Here is a 26,059-nt window from a genome sequence, read left to right on the forward strand (position 1 = left end):
GTGATTGTGTTGCAGATGATTTCACCCAGTAGGCAGAAATTGGGCCACCAGTGGTGCCCTGACAAGTGTTGATTTATTTATACTTTTTTTTTTTTAATTAAAACCCTTAGAAAGTGAAGCCTATATAGCCAGAGCAGCACACCCCATCATGTGAATTTTGAAGAACACTGTGAACGAGTCATTAATTTGAAGCCCTTTTTAAAGAGGAGTGTGTGTGTGTGTATATAGCATATGTATGTCGTAACTTGTTTGCTTTGTGTCGAATCATATCAAGCTGTGAGTGAAACTGTAAATATAAAACCACACATCTTCTGGAGATCAGCTCAATGAGACACAGCTGCCTGATTCTGCAGCTGTCGTGTCAGACCCGCTATCCACAGGTGCTTCAGATAATGGAAAGCACTGGGGACCTGAGTGTCTCTGCATCTCTAAGTCAGTGAAATCACTGAGTTAAGACTTGCGTTGTGGTGGCCGGGTCCTTTGTTTGCCACTTTTTAGGTGGAGAAGCTGTGCTAAGTGTTTATTTTTTTTATTGAGATGTTTTTGAAGATTGAAAGTGCCAGCGATCTTTTAAAGCAGAGTGCAATGTTTTGTCCTTGCTACCTGCTTGGTCATTTTCTCTTAAAAAATAATGACAGTCTGTAGGGATTATATCTGATCTCTTTCTAACTATGGGAAAGTGACTCATTGATAAATAAATGCAATTGGATCTTAGAATCCAAATTTCAATTGAAATTACAAGGGAGAATTTTTTTCTTTTGCAGGAGAGAATAAAAGGATTTCTCCTTCCCTCATGGCAGGGTGATCTGTCTAGTATGCAAATAAAACATCTTTATTATTGGATTCCCCCTGGTAACGGTGATCACGTTGATCAGAGAAGGCAATCAGGTGGCCAGCCTGTTAACACAAGAGTTTAATGGCTCTTGGCTTGTTTTCTCCCTGTATGGCAACAGTGAGTACGAACCACAGCAGCTGACAAAAAATAAAGGGTCCGTATCTTGCAGTCGTGCCAGTTATTGGTGTAAGGCTGATACATGTTGGCCCTTCCTTGAAGGTCTTCTCCCATTTTCCAGCTAAGGAAGAGAAAACACCTTTCAGCCTGAAATGCTTCATTTCTTGCAGCGTGTCTAGAACACTTTGTCATGGTTTTTTTTTTTTGTAAATTTTTTTGGCATCCGTATTTTCAACCAAGCATCTGCCAACTGTGTGCTGAGAAGCTAAGTGTAGAGTATTTATCATTGGGATTAATCATTTTATTGAGCAAAGGCTTCTTACATACAAAAATATTCAAGATCAAAGCTTTGAAAAACAAAGCTGTTACATTATAGAGGAGAGGAGACATTTTCTGAGTTCGGTTGATCTGAACAGATGAAATACTCTGCGCATAATGTGAGTTAGTGTCAAAAGCAGCTTGTAACTACAGTCTCGTTAGCATTTTGTCTTTGCATCTTTTGAATAATTATGAGGTGCTGAATAATATATTTGTTACAATGTGCGCAGAGACTTCCTCTGGAGCTGTAACCTTCCCGGGCAGGCGTGTGTGCATGTTTTAATTAATAGAGCAGGTTATTTATCCTGGCTATTTATAGGCTGCCCATCACTGTAGCGTTAAGGCGCTGTGACGCGCCTGGTGTGGGGTAACATGATTCCAGACAAATAGTGACTGTTGGGAGCGTCGCGGGTTTTGCCAGCGAAGAGAAGCTTTGTCCTGGAAGCTTCACGGGGGATTTTTTTTCTAGATGTTTCTGTGAAGGATGAATATTGAAAATCATAAATGTGTAGTTATTGATCAGTTGCGAGGGTTGTCCACTCAGGATCCTGGGATATATCCCCGATGAAATTTTGCTTGGTTTTGCTAAGATCTTGCAGTTATAAAAAAGTTTATGTTAACAGGCAGAGAAAATAATATTTAAGGCTCTTTGATTGTTGCTTTCCCCTGCTAAGCAGATCTCCAGCATAAACCTGTACTTCGGAGCTTCAGTTCTTGGAATCTGTTGTCTTACCATTTGTCATTCAGAAATGATTTTTGTAATTTTTTTTTTGTTCTTTTTTTTTTTGTTTTTTTTTCTTAAACAGAACAGGAGGAAGTTTGTGTTCAATGCTGTGAGCAAAGGCTGGGCATCTTGAGTTTTATTTCTGACTGAGCCACTCACTGCTAGCAGAATCTTTGGCACATCACTTAATTTCACTGAACGCCGGTTTCCCCTCTTTGAGATAAGGTTAATAAAATTTTTTACACACTGCAGGTTTATGTAAATGAAGAAGCCAGTAGTGTCTGAAATGTGCAGGCGGTGGGTGCTGTGGAGAATGTGAGCTTTTCCATGCTTAATGTAATACCCTTGGTTAATTGTATGTTAGGATTGTTACAATACTCCTTGATTTCTTTTTTTAAAATATACTAATGTAATTTTATTTGACGAGGCTGGATTTATTTTTTTTTAATCAGTTGGCTGTTTTTTCTTATTGATTACTAATCAGCCTAGTTTTAGGCATATGTTTGTGAAAAGTTTAATGGACACATTCAAGCAAGTGCTGCTTTAAACAGTATTTATGAGCAGGAATTTGGATGTGTTAAGTTGGGGCAATTTGGTTCATGTGCTGCATTTATTAGTAGGGTTTTGTATGTTCAGCGAGATGAAGAGTTAACTGTTATAGGAGTATTTAATTGCTTCCTATAGCAAAAGCCTCAGTGTCAACAACTAAAATATGCTGGCTGTGTAGTAGTGAAAAAATACCTGGTGATACGTGTCTAACTCATGAGTTACACAACACTGTAGAAAAATGGAGCCTCAAATGTCCCCAGCGAAGTGTGTGATCCACCTTGCCTCCCTCACAGTAAACACACCTTCTCTTACAGATCTCTCTCTTCCCAGAGGCATCCAGAACTGCAAATTTCATGCAGCCTGTTGCAGTGCTTCATCTTTATTCCTAGAAGCTTTTCTGGTGTCTAAGCTGGAATCTTCTGCTCTTCACTTTGAGCCCTGTGTGTCCTGTTTCCATCGCAGATGTGGAGAGCAGACCGCTGCTTTCCACTTCGCAGTAGCCTTTTGCATACCTGGTGATTATTGTGCTTCAGTAATCCCCTCTGTAGGTTGAACAACCCCAGGTCGTTCCATCTTCTCTTGAAGTTCACATTTTCTAGCTCTCTTCTGGACTCTGAAGTCAGTTTAAGTCTGTCTCAGTGTTGTGCTGCGGGCAGTGTTAGAGCACGCAAAGCCCAGCCTCGTCATTTTGCGTGAGGAACCATTAACCGCCCCTTTGCTTGCTGATAACTTGCTCGTGGATCCACTGGCCGACTCGGCAAGCCAGTTACTGGGTTTTCTCAACTCAAAACATGTGCTGGGAAGGTGTGATAAGAGTGAGGAGAAAACAGCTGTGGAGATGTGCCTGCATCTCTGGACGGGAATACCAGGGGCAGAGCGCCTGGGGGACAGCTGGGAGAGGCAAGGTCATTTCAAGTTCTGAAAGAGTGCTTTTTAGGTTAAAAGTTGTCTGGGAAGGACTTGAAACAGTGAGAATAGAAATTATCTCTTGTTCTACCTGTGTTCAAAGAAACAGGATTATTTATACTTCCCGTGTAAAATCACAACACTAGATAATATTTCTCTACCAAGAGTTTCTCGTGGCAGCTGAACACGCCCAGGAGCACCCTCAATTTGAGCAATCTGTTTAGGTCCCCCTAAAAGAGGTAGTCTTGGTAGGAGTAAGTTATTTGTGTGTTGGGTTGGACTTTGGGGCCTTTTTATCTTCTTTTAAAGGCCTTCATTAAGGGCCAATCCAATTTCATAGAGATAAAAATGAAATAATACAGAAATGTTTTCATTTACTGTATTATTTAAGATTCTGTGCTGTAAATACACAAAATTGTGAGGCATGGGGATAGCTAGGTCTGGTTTTGCTGGGATAGGACCACAGATTCAATTTTCTGTTGAGAAAAGCTGCGTTTTTGAGGAGGCTGCAGCACCCGACCCGGCAGGAGGGAGCGAAGGTGATAAGACGCTTTGTTGTAGTTTGCGGCCAGCCGTGGTATGCGGGTTTCCCATGGCGATCGAGGCCGTTAGCCGGGTGCTAAAGCTGGGAGGAGCGAAAGCCGGGGCAGCTGGCCCGGGCCGGCCATCGGCAGCGTCCTGGGCCACAGACGTGACACTCGCTGTGAACTGGGAGGTTGGTGGGGACGGTCGCCCGGCCCTGGAGGGGCTCGCCCGTCATCCCTCTCCCGAGGCCGCTCTCCCGTTCGGTGTGACCGTCGCGCCGTGTTCGACATCCAGCGTTCCTTGGGCTGAGTATAACTCTGTGTACTTACTATCAGCGTTAATATTTTGTTATTTTATCAACTCTGCTTCCATTTCAACCCACAAGTCTCCTTTCCTTTGCCCGACTCCCCTTCTCGTCTGGGAAGGGGTCACTGGGCGCCAGAACAGCTGGCGATGGTGTAGCCCCCGGACGCGGGCTAAACGGAGACACTGTAGTAAATATTATATTTCAGATTGCCAGGATGTGTGAGCAGGCACAAACCAGTGTAGGTGAATGTGCTCTGTGGCCTCGTAGAGCGATGGCAGGAGGAGTCGCTCAGAGCAATACGCAGGGTAAGAGAAATGACTTTTATTGATAAGGATGTTGAGGAAGTGAAGAACAAAAGATCAGCTGCCGAACATGAGCGGTGCCATGGGCTTCCTTTAAATATTCTTGGTGTTATTCTTAAAATGAATGTTACCGTGCTTCAAAAGCATAATGGGGAGGTGAGAATTACATGTGTTAGTATAACCAAGCGTAACACTAAGATGAGTATTAGTAAAATACCATCACGCAACAACAGCATCGCAGTATAAGCTCTGTGAATCCTTTTTAGACAAACACAGCGCAGAAAAACAGGAGCCTGGGAGGCTGTCTGTGTGTCTGGGGGAGAACAGCGGGATGTGGCGCTTCAAAACAAGCGCTAGCAGTTTGAACTTGGCAAACATGAACAAGTCTTTAGGATTCCTTTTGGGTTTGTTTTTTTTTTTTGAGGCTTACCTGGTTAAGACCGTTACTTCAGATCAGCGTTTGTAGAAATTTTGTCTTGGCTTCCCATTGTACTGCAGGGAATTCCTGATGATCGTGCTTTTAATTTAACTTACTAATTGCATTTGCACAGGGTGGTTGCACCCACAGTCTGAGCCGCCGCTCTTGTACGTGCTGAAGTTTACAGCAGGTTCAGCCTTCGTTGGGGCAGAATTACGACTCTGTTAGGGTAAGGGTAGACATAGCTTAGTGATACAAGACTTACAGTCTGATGGCTCTGTGGTTACTTAATCCAGTTGATATTTTAAAGCTGTGTCTCTTAATAAATGTTACTCTGTGTTTAAGCCTCATGGCCAGCACTGTTTGCTGTGGCTATTGAAAACACAGATTGTCTGCACATGAGTTGGATTATTTTCTTGCTCGTCCCCTATTATAAGCTGTTTATTTTGGCCAGTTTGTCTCAGAACATTTCTCATCAGATTTTTACGGTAGTAAGAGATGACAGAACGCAATCATAACAGTCTCTTTTGCCACAAAATGTGATCAAGAAGAGCAAAATCCCTTCTAGACATCTTGATTCCCGTTCACTTGCAGTACAGAAGTGCCACTTGTTCTGCTTGCCAGCCTTTCTGGTGGTTGATGGCAGAGGGGAAAAATTGGTTCTCTTTTACTATAACCCAGGTGGGAAATCAGGAAATGCAGTTTTTGTGGTGTCTTATTTCCTATAATAATCCTTATTTCCTTTAAAAATGCCATTGAGTTTCTAGAATGAGTCACATTGGTCAGAGACTCATAAATGTATTGTTAAGGAGAGTTAAAATTCTGCGTAAGCATCATTTGTAAGTGAAGTTTGGAAACAGCCAAATCCTGAAACAAGGCAAAACTAAGCCTGGGAGAAAGCTTGGCCTAATGGCTTGTACGTTGTCAAAGTGTGATTGGAAATGTGTGTTTATCGGTTAGATCTCAGTAGTGAAAATCAGCTTTTTGGAGACCTTTGGTGGTGACTCTATTGCCTTCTGAGGCGATGTCCTCTGGGACGCTTGAGACTCTTGCTAATTGTGAATCATCTTGGGTTTAATTCTGGCTTGATGGTCTGAGTGTTTAGTTGAACTCTTAACTTTAAACAAGTACGGATTTACACATCGTTGAGGTCTAGATTAGGTGCATTCCCAGGAGAAAACACTTGACTTTCACTGTAGGCAGATCCGTAAAAACTTGTGTTCTCTGTGCAGCGGTGCTCGGGAAAGCAAACACCGTGGGAAGGTGTGTAAATAGTGAGCAGAAAGCAACGCTGCGAATTATCATGTTATAACATCGTCGTATTAGCAGCGATGCACCCCCTGCTTGTGTAATTGCCTTTGTTTCTGCTTCCCCGTCTCGCAAAGACGTCGCCAAAGTAGAAGTTTCAGAGATTGGTGGCAAGAACGAGAGGGACTTGTTGATGAGGAGAGAGGAAACGGGCTGGAACTGTCGTGTCTTCTCTCTAAATAAGTGTGGTGACGGTCATACCCGTAATGAGTGGTGCGGAGAAGGTGGGTTGGGTGCTTCGCTCTGGAGATCGAGAACATTCGAGTTGAAAGACAATAACTATGGATCTAATTACAGAAAGTCCCTGTGCTCTTTTTTTTCCCCCTCTTTGAACTGGTTCATGGTCGTTTGCCATGTTCCCTGCTCTGAGGAAGATCCGGGGCTGGGGCTGGGGGAGCGTGCAGGGGTTTGGGTCCGTGCGGGTTCGATTGGAGGGGGTGGCTGAGGTTAGCTGGGGACTGTTCACACGTTTGTGTGTGCGTTGTTTTACTCATTTGAGCTTGGATATTCGCTCTCCGTCGTGTGTTGGCAGTAATCCTAGAATTATTCAAAACCATGAGCAGAACAAAACCCTGATTCGTCCTCCTTTCAGTCACAGTTATTCGTTTATTTAAAGGTGCTGGGTTTTGGGGTGGTGACTTCTGATTGCAAAGCTGTGAGGTTGGCTTTCTTGTGCGGGAGAGGCAAAAGCACTGCAATTTTAAGTCAAAACCAAGGGGTTTTTAGCACCAACTTCACGGATTTATCTGAAAAGGAACACAGCCTATTAAAGTGGGATGTGGAGTCAACTCTATAACTGGAGAAGTGAGTGAGAACCTGAAAATATGCAACTCGATTTTTTTTCTTTGGATTAGTGGGAAATAAAAACATTGTCCATATTTCTGGCATTAGAATTTTCCTTATAATGAGGCTTTTGCTGCCAACAAAACGCAGTTTTCCAATAAAGGTTTCTCTTCTCTTCCCTTTGCAGGATGGCGGACACGGACCTTTTCATGGAATGTGAGGAGGAGGAGCTGGAACCATGGCAGAAGATCAGTGATGTGATTGAAGATTCTGTTGTTGAGGATTATAATTCAGTTGATAAGACTGCTACGGGTAATTAACCATTCTAGTCTAGACTTATTCCCATTATCGGTGTTAAAATTTAAAGGGAAATGGCAGCGATTGGTTACATGCTATGCAGTGAGTGGTCTTACTTGATAGCTGAAAAGCCTGTTAATGAGTGATGTAACAAATTCCAGTTTCTCTAGTTGTGAGCAGAGCTCTTGAGTGCTGGGTAGCGCTGACGTGGCGGTGGGGCTGCACGAGGCCGGTGTCCTGGGAGTAAGTAGGGCAGGAGGCAGGAAACAGCTTTTCTCTGTGTGTGAGAGCAGGAAGGTGTTTTGCAGGTGCAAAGGGTGGCCTGTTTGAAAAATGAGGAGGAACTTAGGCTGAGTTATTCATGTTCTACAGCCAAAGTAGTTGTTTCTTAAAAGTAGAGAATTGATAATTTACATAAAGATGATGTTTTTTTTCTTTTTTAACAAGTGCTTTAGTATGTATCGGTGTTCAGTGGTGACTCTTGATCCTTCCAGCGGTTTGAAATGAGTGAGGACGTCAGGTATTTGACTGGTGAATTGTGTTTCCTGTGACTTAACTTACATAGTCAAACTAGTGAGATTAAAACTAGTTTATTACTACTTCTTTAGCCCATTATTTGATACAATCAGTTTCAGTTGATTTCTTTTTTTTTACCTGTTTTCTGCAAATGGAAAGATGCATAACTGATGTTCAGAGCTTGCATTTAATGTGCAGGCCAGAGTGTGTTGTTATCCACGAGTTGTCTCAAATTATGAGAAATTTGGACTCATAAAAAGCCATAATTGGCAGATGGAAGGCTTTGTTATCATTCAGTTTGTAATGAAACCCCAGCAAAGTAAAGGTACAAGGATGGTACTTTGATTGTTGATTTCTGTCAGTATCAACAGAGCGAGTTGGGCCATTGTGCCTGTTCCTGTCTTATACAAATTAAACTTTGAGCATTTCACAATTTGGGAGTAAATGAAACACAACTATAATAAGAAAAACTTCTGTTCACTGTCCCTTTGATTCTTGCCAAGCACTTGAGTCTGGTGTGTGGAAAAAAGAATTCTTACCCCAGTTATGTGTGTGGGTGAAGCAGAGTGGCACGTTTAGTAAGTTAGGCTTTTGTTCAGCCATTTCAATTACTTTTTCTTGGTCAAGATCAAGCAAAGCATCAGCTTAATATCTGGATAGAGATGGGTCTATGTCTTGTTGTAGGCCAGGAGTAACTAACGGTGGTGATTCAGCATGTCTCGGGATTCTGGCTGCTGCGATCCTAAACTCTGATCCTGCTTCCTCTGGCCTTCCTACCAGGGAGGACTGAGGAGCTTACTTTGAATAGTATTTAGTGATGTCAAGGTGGGAGAGTGTTTGGAAGGACAAAGCAATTCAGTCGTAGATGGGTTGGGATGGACATAAAACCAAGAGTGGTTTTGAGTAAGTTGAATTTCTCTTGCTTGTGCTGTTTGGTAGAAAACACAGAGCTAAAGGAGCTGGATGTGAGTGTTGACTCTTGTACAAAGCTGCCAGTTCCACTTGGTGTGATGGCGTGGCAGTACAGCCAAGCAACGTGCTCGTGTGGTGTCTCTACAAACAAATTGTGCTGTCTCTATTTTTATTCTAAATACAATTATGCAATTCTTTTCTAGCAGTTTCAGTGAGTCTGCAGCCCGTTTCTGCCCCTCTGCCAGCTGTGGTCAGTGCATCCGTAGGTGCTAATCTCTCTGCAGCCACGTCAGTCAGTAGCAGTGGGGCTCAGAATAGTGACAGTGCTAAGAAGACGCTAGTGACAATATTTGTGAACAACAATGGTAAGCAGAAATGCCTTCGGTATTTAGAAAGGTTTGGGGTGCAGAGGGGAAACGTGAGGCTCGCTCGCAGCCACGTGCTGTGGGCACGTGAGGTTTCGCAGGCTGAACAGAAATATATTTCTGTAGTATGTGTGGTACAGCTCCAGAGGTGCACGGAACGGTTCTCCTAATGGCTTCGTTCCTCGGGGGCTTTGGAGAAACCTTGCCCTGAAAAGCCAAGAGGTGTGTGTTGTTCTGCTTTGGAAGAGAGGAGGGAGGGAAATGACCTTTACAGCTGTGAGACACAGTTCCTTTCCAAACAGGCAGAATTTATGACTTGGCAGCTTGGTCAGCTCTGTTGGCGTTGTCGAAACAAAGTATTGGACATCAGAGTGTTCAACGTCACAGTTGGGGCTGTGTGTTTCAGCGTAAGCTTGATGATGTGGGGTATACTTATGTTTTTCTGATCTGCTGGAGTGGAGATGAGCTCGGCGTGGGCGTGAGGAGCGTGCTGTCGGTAGTGCTGCGTGTTCCTGGTTACCGTCACGTGGCCTTTCTCCTTCGTTGAGCGGTGGGCTTTTAAATGCTTTGGGGTGGGGGCTGTTAGGTGAAAAAATACGTAAATATGTTTGGTTTTGCAAATCTCTGGAGCGCTTCGGTTTTAATGGTGGAGTAAATTCTCCTCTTGAGTGCATTGATGCAGCAGAGAACAGCTCGGCCCATTAACTTCAGGACCAAGGCAAATAAAATTCTTCAGCCTGTGGCACAGCCTTCTCTTCCCCGAGTGTTGTGTTCGTCGAGTCACTACCAGCTCGCATGACACGACTTTGACTTGCAGGGGAATCCTTTCTGGCTTGACGCCAGCGAGGATTTTGAGTGGCAAAGTGCCACAGGGACATCTGTCACCTCTTCAGTCCCTGCTGGCCCAGTAACTGAGGGTCACATCCCAGTTTAAGTTGTGACTATGTGGAACACTCACGAAACGAGCTGTGTCTGGAGTCATCCCAGCTTTCAGCAGTCTGTTTTTTACGCTCATGGCTGTCGTCTTGCATTTTGTTTTACATTAATTAAAAAGACTTACAAGCTAGGGCTGAAAAAGACCCATTAAATCTATCCATTCTCCCAGTATAAGGTTTTGTTGGGTTTTGTTTTGCTTGTTTTCCCTCTAGGATGTAATTCACTTACGAGCAAGCCTGGAGACCTAAAATTTATCCTTTTCTTAAATAACAGCATCCATGTTGGTAAATACCCAACTGTCAAGACCATACGCTAACAAAGATGGGATTGAATTTCTCTGGAGGTGTATTGTACTTGTTAACACTGGGGTGCACAAACCACTGGTTCTCCTGTGAATGAACGGAGCAGAAGTGCGTCCTGGACTGGGCAGAAATGGCCCCGTGTCCAACAATCAAGAAACAGGATTTCCAAACTAAAGATGGAAATATCTTTTGGCTTATCTCTTTCCATCTTTCTGCTGGATCCAAATTTTCCCCTGCAGATTAGTTTTAAAATGTCTCAAATTACTGGGACGTAAAAGGAAAAATTACTGAAAGCTAAATATATTTGAAGTGACGCTCGGCCTAATTTTTTCTTTCCTTAACTTCCTTTGGTTGCTTTTAGCTACACCTGTATCCCACTCAAACTTTCCAGCAGTCCCCCGCTGTCTGAGGCGCTTGAAAAAGCGAGGCAGGATGCAGCGTGGGCCGGGCAGTTGTGGGGCTTGGATCTGAACCTGCTGATGCAGTCCTCCCTCACCCCGCTGCTTCTGTCTAATACAATCTTCATGAAAACATTTGGATCGTGCACCCTGAGGACTGCCAGCCAGGCAGCATCCAGCCTGTCAGTGTAAAGCATCTTCCGTTAAAAGAAGCGGGTTTGGCTGTGGGTCAGAACGTTTTGGCATGCAGCAGGTCTTCTCCTGGATTTACGCGGTTACAGCAACCCTTCCTTCTGACAGCAGTTTCAGTGATGTTGGACCAGTCTGTAGCCCTGAAACAACCTGGATATTCTGTCAGTCTCGTGTCATATGGGGGGAAGATTCCTGTGGGGCTTCCTGTATCCCGCCTCCCTCTGCCGACCTGGAAGCCCTTTGCCCTCAAGACATGGATTATAGTAGTAGTGGGATTGAGGAACTTATTTTTTTCCTTTTCACCTTCCTGCATGCACCCTCGTCCTTCTGGCCTCATGCAGAAGAGGTGGCACATGCCCTGAAAAAATAAGACGAAGTGTGGACACAGCGTCTCGAAGAACTTGGGTTCCTGTAGGATAAGCAACTCTTCTAACCTGGCTGGTTTTGGCCATCACACCGACGTTAATTCCACGGACCTCTCTATGCTTGGACAATGGTTTGAAGAAAACACCTTAGGGACTTTTCAGCATGAAGTACTTCTTTATTTGGGTGATGGTGGTGGCATTTTGTTGGAGAATTCCTAACTATGTGCTTACTGTACAACCATAACTCCCATTTATTTGCATATATTTTTAACAAAGTCTTTTCGTGATCATATACTGTTTTTTCCACAGGACTTCTGCCTCATTCAGCACATAGGATCAACACAGCTGATGGATTAGGTAGCTATTCAACACTTCTTGTCATCCTCATCTTGTTTTTTCTCCCCTAACTGCACACTATTAAAACCTGGATGTGGTATTATTCCTCATGAGAATTTCTGTGATGTTCCTCATTACATTTGAGTAGTGCATAAACACGAATACATGAATGAGCTGAACTTTGTGAGGAAGAGTGGTACAGAGGATCCAGCTGCTTTCAGTCTCTTTTCTTTTTTTTTCCTCCTTTTATTAAAGTTGAAGTTTGTCTGCCGCTTCCTGAAGGTTCAGTCCCGTAGTCCTCTTTCTATCCGAGGATGCTGAAGATAACTTTAGGTTACTTCAGAATGCTTGTGACCTCCTGGTCCTGGTTAATTGAAGCCCTTTGCAACTCAGGTGTCTCCGACGGCCTGTGATTGTCGATGCTGTTCAGCAGATTTCAGCACAGCTCTGCCTCTGCTACACGTGCTGTGTCAGGGGTTGTAGTGGTTCAGCATAAGTTTTCCCAGTATCTGCCAGCAGGTGAATTTTTACTTAATAGTTAATGAGACTAGAAAAAACACTTTCTTTAGCTGCTGTGTCTGTGTTCAAAGGGCACGTAGGAGCCAGAATAATCAGTCTCTGAGGTTGCTCAAGGCTAAGGGATTTGAACACCTGGTTCCTAGGCAGCTTGGAAAATTCTAGTCTAAATATGAGTATTTAAAACAGTGTGTAGAAGGGTTGGATAGTTTCACAAGTTTACTTTTAAAGCACGCTCTGGAAAACCCATTCAAATGCTGAAGACTAAAACTACTGGCTGAGTGTGTGTGAGAAGCAGCAGCCTTTTTACCTGACAGATGTGACTTTTGCTTTGTTTCTGTTTTTCTTCCAGCTGGCAATCCTCTCGTTCAGCAGAGCGGACAGCCGCTGATCCTCACCCAGAACCCGACCGCAGGTCTGGGCACAATGGTGACTCAGCCAGTGTTACGACCCGTACAGATCATGCAGAATGCCAATCACGTCACGAATTCGCCAGTGACCAGCCAGCCCATCTTTATCACGACCCAGGTGAGCGCCCTTCCAGCCAGGATGGCTGAGCCAGAAGCTCTGGTGCGCTCATCCACAGAAGACTGGTCTGTTAGGAACAATCACATGCCTGTTTCAGTTTTTCTTGTGCACTTCAGTGAATGTTACACCTGAGCTGAAATCTGTTGGGTTTTTGGTTTTTAATTTATGTAGATTTAGAAATAGGTTTGTTCAGAAATAGCTTGTGTCCCTAGTCATTTTGCAGCTGGATCTCGCTTGGGAAAACTGGCCACGTTCCACACCTCAGCAGGTCCCGTGGAGCTGGCACAGGTCTGATGGGACTTCATGCTGGCTCTCGCTTGTAGCCTTACCAGTAGGGCCTGACTCCCTGCTGTAGGTGGGTCTGTCCGCTCTGCGTGAATTTGACTTTACTGAATACTTAACTACTTTGTTTTGTTTTCATGGGAAATGTGCAGATAATTTTTTAAATGCCCACTGGCTTCTTCAAGCATTTGCCTGAGGAGCACTCCTACAGATGAGGCCCATGGTTACCAGAGCTCCTGCTTTAAAACAAACAAAAATTTTTTTAAAATTGTCTTTGCATGCTGCAACTTTTTCTATCACAGGAAACTACCTCTGCTTCAGATATGGCTTTATAAATTGTTTAAGACCTGGGAGAAGATTTCTGTAGGTGCTTTGGGAAGGAGAGATTGAGGGTGGAGGTTATATATCAGAATGTTGTAGAGTGTAAGGAAGGTGGCCGTAGTGTTGGGTAAGGTGCTGGCTGAGAACAGTATGGCCTCATAGTTCAATGATCTGTAGATGATAGTGCTGTGGGGTTTTTAGTTTGTTTTTTTTGGGATAGGAAGCTCAGATTGAAAGTGCTTCAGATACGTGAATGGTAACGGTGCTGTCTGACTGCAGGGATTTCCCGTGAGAAATGTGCGGCCTGTACAGAACACCATGAACCAAGTTGGGATTGTTCTGAATGTACAGCAAGGTCAAACAGTCAGACCCATCACCCTCGTCCCAGGTAAGGGCTAAAACAAGCCAAAGCTGCTGTCGCATTCCTTTTTAGAGTATCAAGGATTAAAAAAAAATACATTTGAAATCTGTATTTCACCTGCATCTCTCGTAGCTCTAAAGAAGGGGATTTTCTAGTTATGTAGCAGGTGAGATTTGTCTGTGTTTGTGGCTCCAATTCTGCTGGTTGTTTTACAGTGGAGAGCAGGCCCTTCGATCATAGTAACAAACCACTTTGCAGAGCAGGAGCCTTCCAGCTGGAAGGAAGGTCTGCCTCTCAGAGCTCCATGTAGTCTAGCCTCTTCAAAAAGCCTCCTCAGTTAACTTAATTCCAAGATCCCATGACCATACCTCTTCCTTCCTTCCTAGAAAATAGGTTGCACTCGAGTATTGCTGGGCAAGGAATGGCATTTGATTGCTTGATCTACATTGTTTGTTCATTTGTTTTTGAAGCCCCAGGTACCCAGTTTGTTAAACCAACAGTTGGCGTCCCTCAGGTGTTCTCTCAAATGGCCCAGGTGAGACCAGGTACGACCATGCCGGTCCGACCCACCACCAACACTTTCACTACGGTCATTCCGGCCACGCTTACCATCAGGAGCACTGTACCACAGTCCCAGGCACCACAGCAAAGTAAGTCCACTCCCAGCACCTCCACAACTCCTACTGCAACGCAGCCAACAACACTTGGACAGTTAACTGTGCAGCAGCCAGGGCAGTCCAGTCAAGCTACTAACCCCAAATTAGGTAAGACTTGCCATGGAAAAGCGAGGGGACTCGAGTGTATAACACTGTCTGTAATTTGGTCTTCAAGCATACGGTGTAGCAGCTAAAAGACAGAGGTTGAGTCAGAACTCCTGGGTTCTATTTTTGCCTCTGTCACTGACTCACGCTTCATCTCTCTTACCAACCTGGAAAATGAGGATAATCCTGCAATCGTGTCCAGTTTGGTTTGAGAACTAGCTAAATTTTGTTTTGTAGAATGTTCTGAGACCATCAATTAGAAGTCCCCAAAAGTGAAAAGTACTATTTGTTAATCACTTGTATTTTTTGAAGGGTGAAGTTCAATAGATGATGAATACAAGCAGAAACTGTTGCTCTTTTTTTTTGAATGTTGCCTGAATTCGTGAGTGAAATGATTGCTTAAGAACAGTGACAAACAATTTGAAAACGAAAAAAATAGTTCTTCACACAGCAAGTAGTCAGGTTATTTTTAGCTTGAAGCAGTAATCATGTACAGCTGCATTTAGAAAAGAAATACAAATAACTTTTGTGACCATCAGTATCCTGTTTAGTTCATTGCGGGAAGGGCTCATATCTTAGTGTGTGATCTGGAAGGTTGGGGAAATCTGCCTTGCCAACTTGCCAGCCTTTGCATTACTGGACAGGATAATTGGTGGCTTAGTCACCTTTGATGGAGACTCAAGGTGGAGGAGCAAGAGACAAAGGTGTATTAGATGGGCGCGGGATTCACACAGTGGACCAGATCTTACTGATTCCTTATCAGTGCTCTGTAATCCCTTCCCTTGGCAGTGAGCATTGCAAGCTTTGTGACTGTGAAGAGGCCTGGAGTGACTGGTGAGAACAGCAATGAGGTTGCGAAGCTGGTGAACACCCTGAACACGGTTCCTTCGTTAGGACAGAGCCCTGGCCCGCTGGTGGTTTCCAACAGCAGCCCTGTGCATGGTTCCCAGAGGTCGAGTGTTTCAGAGTCGTCGTCGTCATCATCGTCATTAAAAGGTGTGGTCTGTAGCAGCTATCTTCTGCTTCTTCCAAAGAAAGCACCTTCTTAAGGTGTTTGCCTCTTTCAGTTAGTTAGAAGTGCAGCTCTTGGAACTGAAGTATTTCAGTATGCCAAGAAGATTGCCTAGATTGAAGATGAAGTGTAACGATTCTATTTTTTTTCCTGTTTTTCCTGTTACAGTCAGCTCATCTCCTATTCCCACATTTGATTTGCAAGATGGTGGCAGGAAGGTCTGTCCCAGATGTGATGCTCAGTTTCGAGTCACTGAAGCTTTAAGAGGACATATGTGTGTAAGTAACCATCCTAAGATGAGCAGTTAATGGATAAGGGCTCGTGGAGTGCAAAGAATAGTTCTCCTTAGATCAGGGACTTCTGTAAAAAGGAAGAATATGACTAGGAGAAAGTAAGAGGCAAAGGAGAGGCCTTTGGAAGACTTTCCACAGCATCCCTCACTGCAGGCAGGCAGGACCTCAGTTTTATGACCTGTTGGTGCCAGGAGATGCACTTATTTTCTAATTTTACTTAGCAGTAAACAATCAAAACAGAAAATTGGATATTGACTCTGCATTACTCTTCCCTCAAGCGTTTCCTAGAGTTCTTCTGTCTTTTCTTAGTGCTGGTTAGTCTTTGTCTGTTTAATAGTGTATATAATTCTTCCTAGATACAATTTAATGTGTGGGGTTTTTTGGTGTTTTGTTTTTGGTTTGTTTTTTTTTTTTTAGTACTGCTGCCCTGAAATGGTTGAATTCCTCAAGAAAAGAAAATCTCTAGAATCTGAACCAAATATTCAATCTGCAAAGCCTCCGTCTCCAGAAAAAACTACAGCTGTTGCTTCGCCACCCCCTTCTACTCCTGTCCCTGCGCTGTCCCCACCTGCTAAAGCTCCGGAGCCAAGTGAAAACGTAGTTGACTCATCCCAAAGTAAGCTCATCATGTTAGTAGATGATTTCTACTATGGCAGAGATGGCGGCAAAGCGAACCAGCTACTGAACTTCCCCAAGGTTCCGACTTCCTTCAGGTGTTCACACTGCAGCAAGAGGCTAAAGAACAACATACGGTAAGAGGAACACCACAAAGAGAGCCCACAGTGTTCTGAATACCTCTAATCCGTGGAAGTAAAGAGGAGCTGTAAGCATCAGCCTCTCAGGCCCTGCTGCTTTCCCATATGGTAGCTTAAGACTAGAACTGAAGCAGAAAAAGGAAAGATTTGCCCATGGTCACACAGTTCAGTCAGGGAAGTTGTAAGAAGATTGCGTGGTTAGAATAATTGTGTTTATATTCTGCAGCAGAGAAGCCTCATTTGCTCATCGCTAGTATTACTAGGTAAGAGGAAATAATTCCTCTTGAAGAACTGCTCCTCTCATCTTTATTCAATGCTTTTTCAACAGAGGGAGAAAATATTTTTATGAAATAGTGTATTCTTCTGAGCAAGCCACTATGTTGTTCTGTTGTGATAAGGTGAAGTGTTTTGTCATCTTCAGTGGAACGCCTGATTGGGGTCAGAAGTGCTCAAAAGCAAGTAGTACAGCCCCTGTACTGCAAAATCTGTGCTCTCCCTTCCCCTGGAGTTAGGGAGCGGGGGGCTGCTGGGTAGAAGGAGACGTGGCTTGCTTTTGGTGGGAAGAGCAAGAAGGAAACATCTTAATGCTGTTTAAAAACCTTCTGGTGTAGCGTTCGTAATGCTTTCAGGGTTACAGGTGCAAAGTGTTTGGATTTCTGTTCACACACTTTCTCTCCACCTCCACAAGATTTATGAATCACATGAAGCACCACGTTGAACTGGACCAGCAGAATGGAGAGGTGGATGTCCACACCATCTGCCAGCATTGTTACCGACAGTTCTCCACTCCGTTCCAGCTACAGTGTCACTTAGAGAATGTCCACAGTCCCTATGAGTCAACAAGTGAGTTGATTTTGCTGCTGTTTGTTTTGGTTTAAGAGGGTTTCTGTCTTGTATTATCTGCAAATCTGTTGAGAAAGAAGTGTCTGTTCTGCCTTGCCCCTTGGTGCATTTGTTCTGTAGGCCAGCAGAAAATCCATCGAAGTCACATTCCTGTAAACTTATTGTCAAGAGTATTTTAAAGATGGAGTTCAATAATCTTACCATGGTAGAATTTAATTTTTACCAGTAGGTTGTCATCTGATTTAAAATCACTTGCAGTTTCCTCATTAGGGGCATCTTCCTACTTGTTGCACCCACCATTCTGTTTAAGAGAATTCTTCCTGCCTCTTTGAAACCCCTCAGAGTGTATTTTGCTGTCACCCAATTCAAAGAGTTGAGAGCTAGTGTTTTGGGGAGGGAGGGTTGGGTTGGTTTGGTTTAAGTTGTTACCAAAGACACTTGTAACTGGTAGTGTATGTTTTAACAGGTAGTACATGTTTTAACAGGTAGTGCATGTTTTAACAGGGTTTTTTGTCGCTTGGCTGTTACCTGCTTCTTTCTTTTGCAGCGAAGTGCAAGATTTGCGAGTGGGCATTCGAGAGCGAGCCGATGTTCCTACAGCACATGAAGGACACTCACAAGCCTGGGGAGATGCCCTATGTTTGTCAGGTATTAAAAGTGGTGTAGGGGCTGGAGTCCATAAATGCAGACTGGAGAATAAGAGGAAATCTGGCCCTTTTCAGCAAAGGGTGTGGCTCACAGGGGCCCAAAACACACTTGGGCCATGGACAGTGCTGTGGAGCCCGTTGCGTTTTTTCCCAGGTGTGGACTTGGAGAAGTCCAGTGGCTGTTAGGGCAGCACGAGTAGCTGAGTGTTTGCTGCCTGTTCCCAGCACTCTGAAGCTGGATCAGCTTGATGGACGCTTGTTCAGTCCCAGTGGCATTCAGAGCCTAATTTTTCTCTTCCTCCCAGGGCCTGCAGGCAAATTGCTGCGCCATAAAGAGAAGTTGTCACTCTGGAGCAGATGAGATTATGTTGCTTGTGTGATACCTTTTCTTGACACTCTGTTGCCATGAGATTTGTGCTTGCATCCGTTCTGAACACATCATCTCCACCCAGAGGTCCTAACACTGTCCCTCCAAAAAGAAAAAACAGAGAAGAAACTTCTAAAATATGTTAAAACAGATTTTGTTCCAAATTCTGCATTTTAGATAGACCCTGAAGAAACTGCTCTTTAATATATTCCAGCTACTTTGCATTGACTCTCTCTCCTTTTTTTCCTTTTTTTTTTTTTTCCCCTTGGATCTGGAGCTTGAATTGTCACTACTTTATTTTTATACAAGTAGTTCAATTCTATTTCTCTAAACCACTCTGAATATGCCCTGCTTGATTTAGTGTCTCACAGCTGGAATAAGCTCGCAGGTTCCCTAGGACCTGGTTCCTAAACTCCGCTGATAAGTATCTTTGGGGATCTGGGCATTCCTCTTAAGATCTCCACGTTGCAGTGGTGGATGTGAGACAGATTCCTGCGTTATTTCACTGTTCATTGTTTCTGTCCCCTCCTGCAGGTCTGTCAGTACCGCTCGTCGCTCTACGCGGAGGTGGACAGCCACTTCCGCCTGATCCACGAGGACACGCGGCACCTGCTCTGCCCTTACTGCCTCAAGGTCTTCAAGAACGGCAACGCTTTCCATCAGCACTTCATGAGGCATCAGGTGCTGTGTCAGGGCTGTAGTCCCGTCGCGTTTGAGGGGGTTCCCTCTCCGCAGAGATGCAGTGGGGAGCGAGCGTGTGATGAGCTGAGCGTTTGCTTGGAATAAAAACAGAAAACTTGGTTGAGGGAGGGCTTTAGGAGGTGCTGCGTTCACTCCGTGACAAATGCAATTTGCGTGCTGTCATGGCAGAGCTCTCATAGGGATTGTGCTGAGAAGAAGAGGCATTGCTCCTTTGGGAGCAGCACAGATTGTTGTTACTTAGCAGAAAAAAGCATGTTTTGCTAGGCTGTGTTTGCTTCGTGTGATGATTAACCAACAGTGGGGGCTCTACGTCCATTTGGGTTTTAAATTTTTTTATCTCTAGGTAATAAATAAATAATTGCACACGAGTGTAACTTTTGGAGCTCAGTCTCTGTTTCTGTATATGTTGGTTTCCTTTTGCTTTTTCTTTTTTTAAACAAAACCCCTGCTGTGTTGTGGCTTCTCTTTCTGTAAAATGAAATATATTTAATTTGCCTTTGCTTTAGAAGAAGAATGTTTATCATTGCAACAAGTGTAGACTCCAGTTCCTGTTTGCCAAGGATAAAATTGAACACAAGCTGCAGCACCACAAAACTTTCCGAAAGCCCAAACAATTGGAAGGATTGAAACCTGGAACCAAGGTAAGAAATCCCAGTTAAGAGCAGGCCTCTGTCCTCTCTTCCCTCAGGAAACACCCGTAGCGTCTGTGTTGGTGTGTATTTATTAGGTGCTGCAAAACTGATGTTTGCTTCATCTGCATCACTTAAACCACACTCACGGGGACAGGAAAACACTTTGTGTTCTGCCCTGTTGGGTTTAGTTAATCAGATACTTCACAGACACACTAAGTGAGAGTGAGAGGAGGCGAAAGCGGCACGCCAGAGGTTGAACTCCCCTAAGGAAGGTGTCTACAGGTGGAGGTGTCTGAGCTGGCTGGACGCCCTCTGTAGCCGTTAGGGACAAACAGGCACTGCTGGGGCTCAAGTCGTGTGTCCTCTTTTAGGCTGCTGCTGCCCTGGGTGGGATGAATCGTGTCCTAGGAGCACCTCTGTTCTCTGCTAGGAGTCTGAGAGGCTGCTCCCAGCAGAGGCGTCTGAATTGGGATAGGTCGCTTCTGCCCTCGTGTTTTAGGAGGTGTGGGTGTATCTGTTTTCTGCAGGTTACAATCAGGGCATCTAGAGGACAGCCACGGACAGTGCCAGTACCTTCCAATGACATGCCGCAGGGCACTGGACAGGAGACCACTCCGCTGTCATCTTCTACCGATCCCCAGCCCATCTTCCTGTACCCGCCTGTCCAGAGGAACGTCCAGAAGAGAGCGGTCAAAAAAATGTCAGAACCTTTTGCTGAATTTCAAATTTAAAAGGATTTTTAAAGGAAATGTAGTTAGCTTTTTAATGCCACAGTGATGGGTAACGCGATCCTCGGCAGCTCTGTCTTACCAGTTGCCAAGGAAACTTTATGCCAGGAGAGTCTAGCTTCCCACAAACCCAGGATTAAGGCATGTTATGAAAGCCCTTAAGGTGAAACTGAAATACAGGATTAGCTAGGTGCTGTTGTAGAAACCATGGAATTCCATCAGCATAAAGGCTTTCTGCCCATCCTGTGTCCTGCTGCCTTCTCTTCAATGTTTTTTTTAATTTATTTATTTTTTATTTATTATCCACTCTTAAATTGTATACTCAAGTGGGAAATGTTTAGCCTGGCACCCAGGGGCCCTAGGAAGCTAGTTTGACTGCAGACTTCTGGAAGTTTACATGTCATTAAATTCTTCTCTGTCCTGATGATTGTTATAACTCCAAAGGTTCCTGTTCAGATGCTAATGAAAATCCCCCTCTTCTCTTCAGGAGTGTCCTGGGGAGGCAGACTTGCCTGGAGTGCAGCTTCGAAATCCCCGACTTCCCAAACCACTTCCCCACCTACGTGCACTGTTCGCTGTGTCGCTACAGCACTTGCTGCTCCAGAGCTTACGCCAACCACATGATCAAGTACGTGGGATTCAGTTCCTCCTGCCTGAGTGCAGGAGCACCTCAGTGTCTGTCTGTCTGTGCTGTAAGAAGGGGCTGTCAGGACATTCCAGTTCACTGCAGCGGCTTGTGAGACACTGGACACGTTCTGTGTCAGCACACACGTGGGTGATGGCTCTCAGATGAGAAAACTGAGCACTAAAGCTGACAGATTCATTCCAGGCTATCAGTGTAGTAGCTAATGACGTGTGCACGGCATGCTGCTGTAGAAAACTGTTATTTTTCAGTGCTCCTGGGATTTACTTGCAAAATTCTCAGATTTAAGGATTTAAAAATTTTAAAAAGGGGAAAAAAAGAAATCATGCCACGCTTCTGCAAGCCTGTGGTCTGTACAGGACTGTGGATAGAGCACAGAGAAGGATGGCAGAACAGTTACTCCAAAATCTGGGCGTTTTTCAATGTTATTGTACAGTTGGTTTTATTTAGACTCCAAGTTTTCATTCCCTTTAATACAATACTGGCAGACAAAATATTATTAAACCCAGGACTGGGTCTGTCTGTGTAAATGTGCTGTATTTTGCATGGCTTTATAGCTCTTTAAATACCCAGAATGATTCTGACATCTAATAAACTCTTTTGTCTTACAGCAACCACGTTCCTCGGAAGAGTCCAAAATACTTGGCTTTGTTTAAAAACTATACTGCCTGGTAATGGAAAACTTGTCGTCTTCTTTTAATCACCTGGGAACCTAATGTGCATCCACTCTCTGATTTTTCCAGTTCTTTCCTTTCATGATCTGCTTCTGAAGAAGCTCTGCTTTTTTTTTTTTTTTGCCAGGCAGGAAAATATGTTGAATTAAGGGCAATATGTTACTGAGTCTCCCATTAATGTTTTGGGGTGGGGACACTGCCTGGGTGCACTGGAGGGTGACCTTTATTTTCTGATTATTAGTGAGGGGATGTGCATATTTTCATATCTGATACTGACACTAAGTTAATTCTCTTTTGGTTTTTTCCCTTTTTTTTTCCCCTTCCAGTGGTGTAAAGCTGTCCTGTTCCTCTTGTCTCTTTGTAACATCTGAGGGTGATGCAATGGCCAAACATCTGGTCTTCAATCCATCACATGAGTTTAGTAACATTATTTTCCGAGGTAAGAGTTTGAAAAGGAGCAGAAAAGTTTCAGAAAAATAAGGCAGGACATAATAGATCAGTTCACAGACTCCAGGTCAAATACGTCTTTGTTTACCGAGTCCTGAGTTCTGATAAAATATCATCTTGGGAACCTGCTGTAACTGCCTGCGTGGGCCTCCATTGTTATGGAGATGGGAGAGTGAAGCTTTAGGGAGGCTGCTCTGCCTGGAGCTCAGCTGTGTCACTGATAACACAGAGATCTCCCCAGGGAGGGACAATGCCGAGGGCTTCAGCGAGTTCCTCTGTTCCTCCGAGACATCATTGTACCGCGGTGACACCGGGAGGCCTCGGGCAGCTGCGGGGCCGGGGTTTGAATAGAGCCTGAACGTGGCTCTGCCAGGCTGAGGGGCTTTGCCTGCGGGGGTCTGACCAGAGCTGGGCCAGACGACCTGGAGTTGTGCTGTTTGTCTCCAGCGATGGCTGAGGAGTGGCTCTGCCCCGCTGAGCAGCGCTTGCTGGCTGGGATGTGGCGGTGCTTGGGTGTGGGAGGAGGCCGGGGTTTGGGTGGGTGGATATTGGCTGTTCTTAGAACACCTTGGGATGCTTCGGAGTAACAGACAACGGAGGAACTGCTCCTCCCCTCTGCAAGAGGACTTGGTTGTTTGCACTTAGTGTTTGTTTGCTAAGCTACAAACGTTTTTGTTTTGTTTCGCTTAACAGGGCCTACTTGGATGTCACATTCCAGGTAAACTGCTTGTGAACTCCTGTCTGCCATCCTCTGTTTCAGTTTGTGGGGTTGGGTTTTGTTTTCTCCTGTGTTTTCCCTCAGCAGCTTTATTTTCTGGGTTTAAGAGGGTCCTGTGTTCTCTCCCTTCAAGGCACATTCAGCCCCAGGACAAAAGCATGAAGAATCCGTGTCCTACCTATTCCCCTGGTAAAGCTGCTACTGTGAAAACAAAGTCCCTGTCGTCTGCGAAAGGTGACCTGGAGCCTGAACTGGCACCAGCAGCCTACGACAGGCCTCTGGTCTGCCAGGAGGAGGAGTGCTTAAACATCGATGCCCAAGAAGACGAGCAGCCGACGAAGGAGCCTGAGCCTGCGAGCAAAAAGGAGCAGCTGTCGGTAAAGAAGCTGCGAGTTGTGCTCTTCGCTTTGTGCTGCAACACGGAGCAGGCCGCAGAGCACTTCCGGAACCCGCAGCGGCGGATCAGGCGCTGGCTGCGGAGGTTTCAGGCGTTCCAGGAAGAGAACTTGGCATCCCTGTCAGAGGGCAAGTACCTCAGCTTAGAGGCCGAGGAGAAACTCGCGGAGTGGGTCCTCACGCAGCGAGAGCAGCAGCTGCCCGTGAACGAGGAGACCCTCTTCCAGAAAGCCACCAAGATTGGCCGGTCCCTCGAAGGCGGCTTCAAGATCTCCTACGAGTGGGCGGTGAGGTTCATGCTGCGGCACCACCTCAGCACGCACGCGCGGAGGGCGGTGGCCCACCCTCTGCCCAAAGACGTGGAGGACAACGCCAGCTGCTTCATCGAGTTTGTGCAGCGGCAGATCCACACTCAGGACCTGCCTCTCTCCATGATCGCGGCCATCGACGAGATCTCCCTCTTCCTCGACGTGGAGGTGCTGAGTAGCGACGACCGCAAGGAGAACGCTCTGCAGACGGTGGGGACCGGGGAGCCCTGGTGCGACGTCGTCCTCGCCATCCTCGCCGACGGGAGCGTCCTCCCGACGCTGGTCTTCTACCGGGGCCGCGTGCAGCAGCCCGCCAACGTGCCGGAGTCGATCGTGTTGGAGGCGAAGGAGAACGGATACAGCGACGACGAGATCATGGAGCTGTGGTCGTCCAGAGTGTGGCAGAAGCACACGGAGTGCCAGAACAGCAAGGGCATGCTTGTGCTGGACTGCCACCGAACGCACCTCTCCGAAGAAGTACTGTCCTTGCTGAGCGCCTCCAGCACTCTGCCGGCCGTCGTTCCTGCTGGCTGCAGCTCCAAAATCCAACCTCTGGATGTTTGTATAAAAAGGACTGTGAAAAATTTCTTGCATAAAAAGTGGAAAGAGCAAGCCAAGGAGATGGCGGACTCCACGTGTGACTCGGACATTCTCCTCCAGCTGGTTTTGTGCTGGCTGGCGGAGGTGCTGGAGGTCATCAGTGACTCTCCTGAACTCGTGCAGCAGTCCTTCCTGGTGGCCAGCGTGCTGCCCGGCCCGGACGGCACGGCCAACTCGCCCACGCGCAACGCCGACATGCAGGAGGAGCTGATCGCCTCGCTGGAGGAGCAGCTGAAGCTCAGCGAGGAGCAGCAGGAGGCGGCGGCCGAGGTCCAGGAGCGGACCCAGGCCGAGGAGGCTGCAGACCCAGAAATCCTCCACCAGCTCTTCGAAGGGGAAAGCGAGACTGAATCCTTCTACGGCTTCGAAGACGCTGATTTGGATCTGATGGAAATCTGAGCGCTGCTCTGCGAGCCGTGATGCAGAAAGGGTTATTTTTTAAATAAATGTTGGATGAGACCATTACACTTCCCTGTGGATTTGTGGGTTTAGGAAATTCGTAGGCGATCACTCAGATAAATAGCCATTTATGCTGTTCATTTATAAGTTTTTGTGCTTTTTTAAAAGAAAAATCACTGTGTTGGTATTTTCTGAAGATATATTGTGGGTGAATATTTTTGCGTTTTCTTTACCTCACTGTATCATAGTTTTCTGTTTTTATTGTGCAGAAATGTTTTGAATTATACATTGTCAATGTGACCATTTCTAAAGAAAGGAAAAAAATATGTAGCTAATGAACCAGTATATAAATCTTTTTGGTTGTCTTAACACAGATTATTTTTTTCTTTTTTTTTTTTTAACACTTGACCCAGAGATTTAGGTTTCTGTGGAAAATTTAGATATGAGTTACTGCTTTAACGTGTGAACCTTCGATAACTGGCCATTAAGATTTGGGGTTGGTTTTTTTGTTTTGGTTTGTTTTTTTTTTTTAAGAAGAGTAATTATTTTGCTTGTGAATTTGGACGCGGGGTAAAAACACAAGTGGAAGCATTTTGCCTGTTCAATGCCAGCAACGCTTCTTGGGAGCCACGACCCTGAACCGGGGCTGAGCTGGGATCTGCGGGTGGGAGCCCGGGGCGGCGCTGGCCCAAACCGCTCGCCTGCCCCCGGGCTCCCTGCGCCGGGCACCCCCCGGCCCTGCCTTGCTCCAAAGAGTTACTGACAGAGGGTCCCTGGGGGGAGGAAAGGCAGGTCTGGGTGGGCGGGGGGACTGTACGGACCATTAAACCTTGACCTTGAACTCCTCGTAGTCGATAAACCTGCTTTAACCAGTGGCATCAGACACTACGTTCCTTAGAGTTAGAAACCTGATTTAATGAGACAAACTGTGACGTGCACAAAAAGAAGAACGTTTGTTTTTATTTTTCACTGCCAGCTTAAATTTTTCTACAATTTGCATGTTTGAGGGTTTTTTAATTGTATGTATTGCGGTATAAACGGAGAGCGTTTTGACATACAGAATTCAGAAGCACCTGCACCTTTCTGTTTCCATAGAGGTTTTGTGAACCTTCCCTATTACCTGAGGAAAGCAGGAGGCAGCATGTGCAGACCTGTAAATGGTTCATCTTTAAAATGTACATAAGTGGAACATTTAATAAAACCAGGGAAATGGATTTATAAACATGTGTTTTTATTATGGAGAACTATTTAACTCTTGTGATAGCGTAATGCTTGATATAAATTGCATCATGAATCCCTCGCACCGTGCGAGAGTGAGCCTGGTGCTGGGCTCCCTCGCTGTACCCGGAGCATGTCCTGAGGAAACCCTGAGGAAACCTGGAGGTGGGGGTGGAATTCAGTGTGTTTACATGTCA

At 45.3% G+C, this 26,059-nt stretch overlaps 1 protein-coding gene across 4 annotated transcripts in view; it reads left to right on the forward strand.

Moving 5' to 3' along the window:
* The window catches only part of POGZ (pogo transposable element derived with ZNF domain), a 30,258-nt gene extending 4,400 nt beyond the window's left edge, over nt 1-25,858 (forward strand). Inside the window, exons 2-19 of one of the 4 annotated variants that reach the window (XM_068414761.1) lie at nt 7,280-7,404; nt 9,021-9,182; nt 12,580-12,755; nt 13,638-13,746; nt 14,190-14,483; nt 15,270-15,476; nt 15,661-15,770; nt 16,203-16,537; nt 17,229-17,383; nt 17,931-18,031; nt 18,932-19,078; nt 19,606-19,740; nt 20,259-20,431; nt 20,947-21,087; nt 21,714-21,773; nt 22,103-22,215; nt 22,917-22,941; nt 23,075-25,858. In XM_068414761.1, the coding sequence (XP_068270862.1) occupies nt 7,281-7,404; nt 9,021-9,182; nt 12,580-12,755; nt 13,638-13,746; nt 14,190-14,483; nt 15,270-15,476; nt 15,661-15,770; nt 16,203-16,537; nt 17,229-17,383; nt 17,931-18,031; nt 18,932-19,078; nt 19,606-19,740; nt 20,259-20,431; nt 20,947-21,087; nt 21,714-21,773; nt 22,103-22,215; nt 22,917-22,941; nt 23,075-24,644 (4,137 nt within the window). In that variant the 5' untranslated portion in view covers nt 7,280 and the 3' untranslated portion in view covers nt 24,645-25,858. The remainder of the gene's footprint in view (nt 1-7,279; nt 7,405-9,020; nt 9,183-12,579; nt 12,756-13,637; nt 13,747-14,189; nt 14,484-15,269; nt 15,477-15,660; nt 15,771-16,202; nt 16,538-17,228; nt 17,384-17,930; nt 18,032-18,931; nt 19,079-19,605; nt 19,741-20,258; nt 20,432-20,946; nt 21,088-21,713; nt 21,774-22,102; nt 22,216-22,916; nt 22,942-23,074) is intronic. The other 3 variants (XM_068414762.1, XM_068414763.1, XM_068414764.1) reach the window with 3 other exon arrangements.
* Nucleotides 25,859-26,059: the final 201 nt, after the last annotated feature.

This window comes from Nyctibius grandis, chromosome 17 (assembly GCF_013368605.1).
Source record: "Nyctibius grandis isolate bNycGra1 chromosome 17, bNycGra1.pri, whole genome shotgun sequence".
Lineage (NCBI taxonomy): Eukaryota > Metazoa > Chordata > Aves > Nyctibiiformes > Nyctibiidae > Nyctibius > Nyctibius grandis.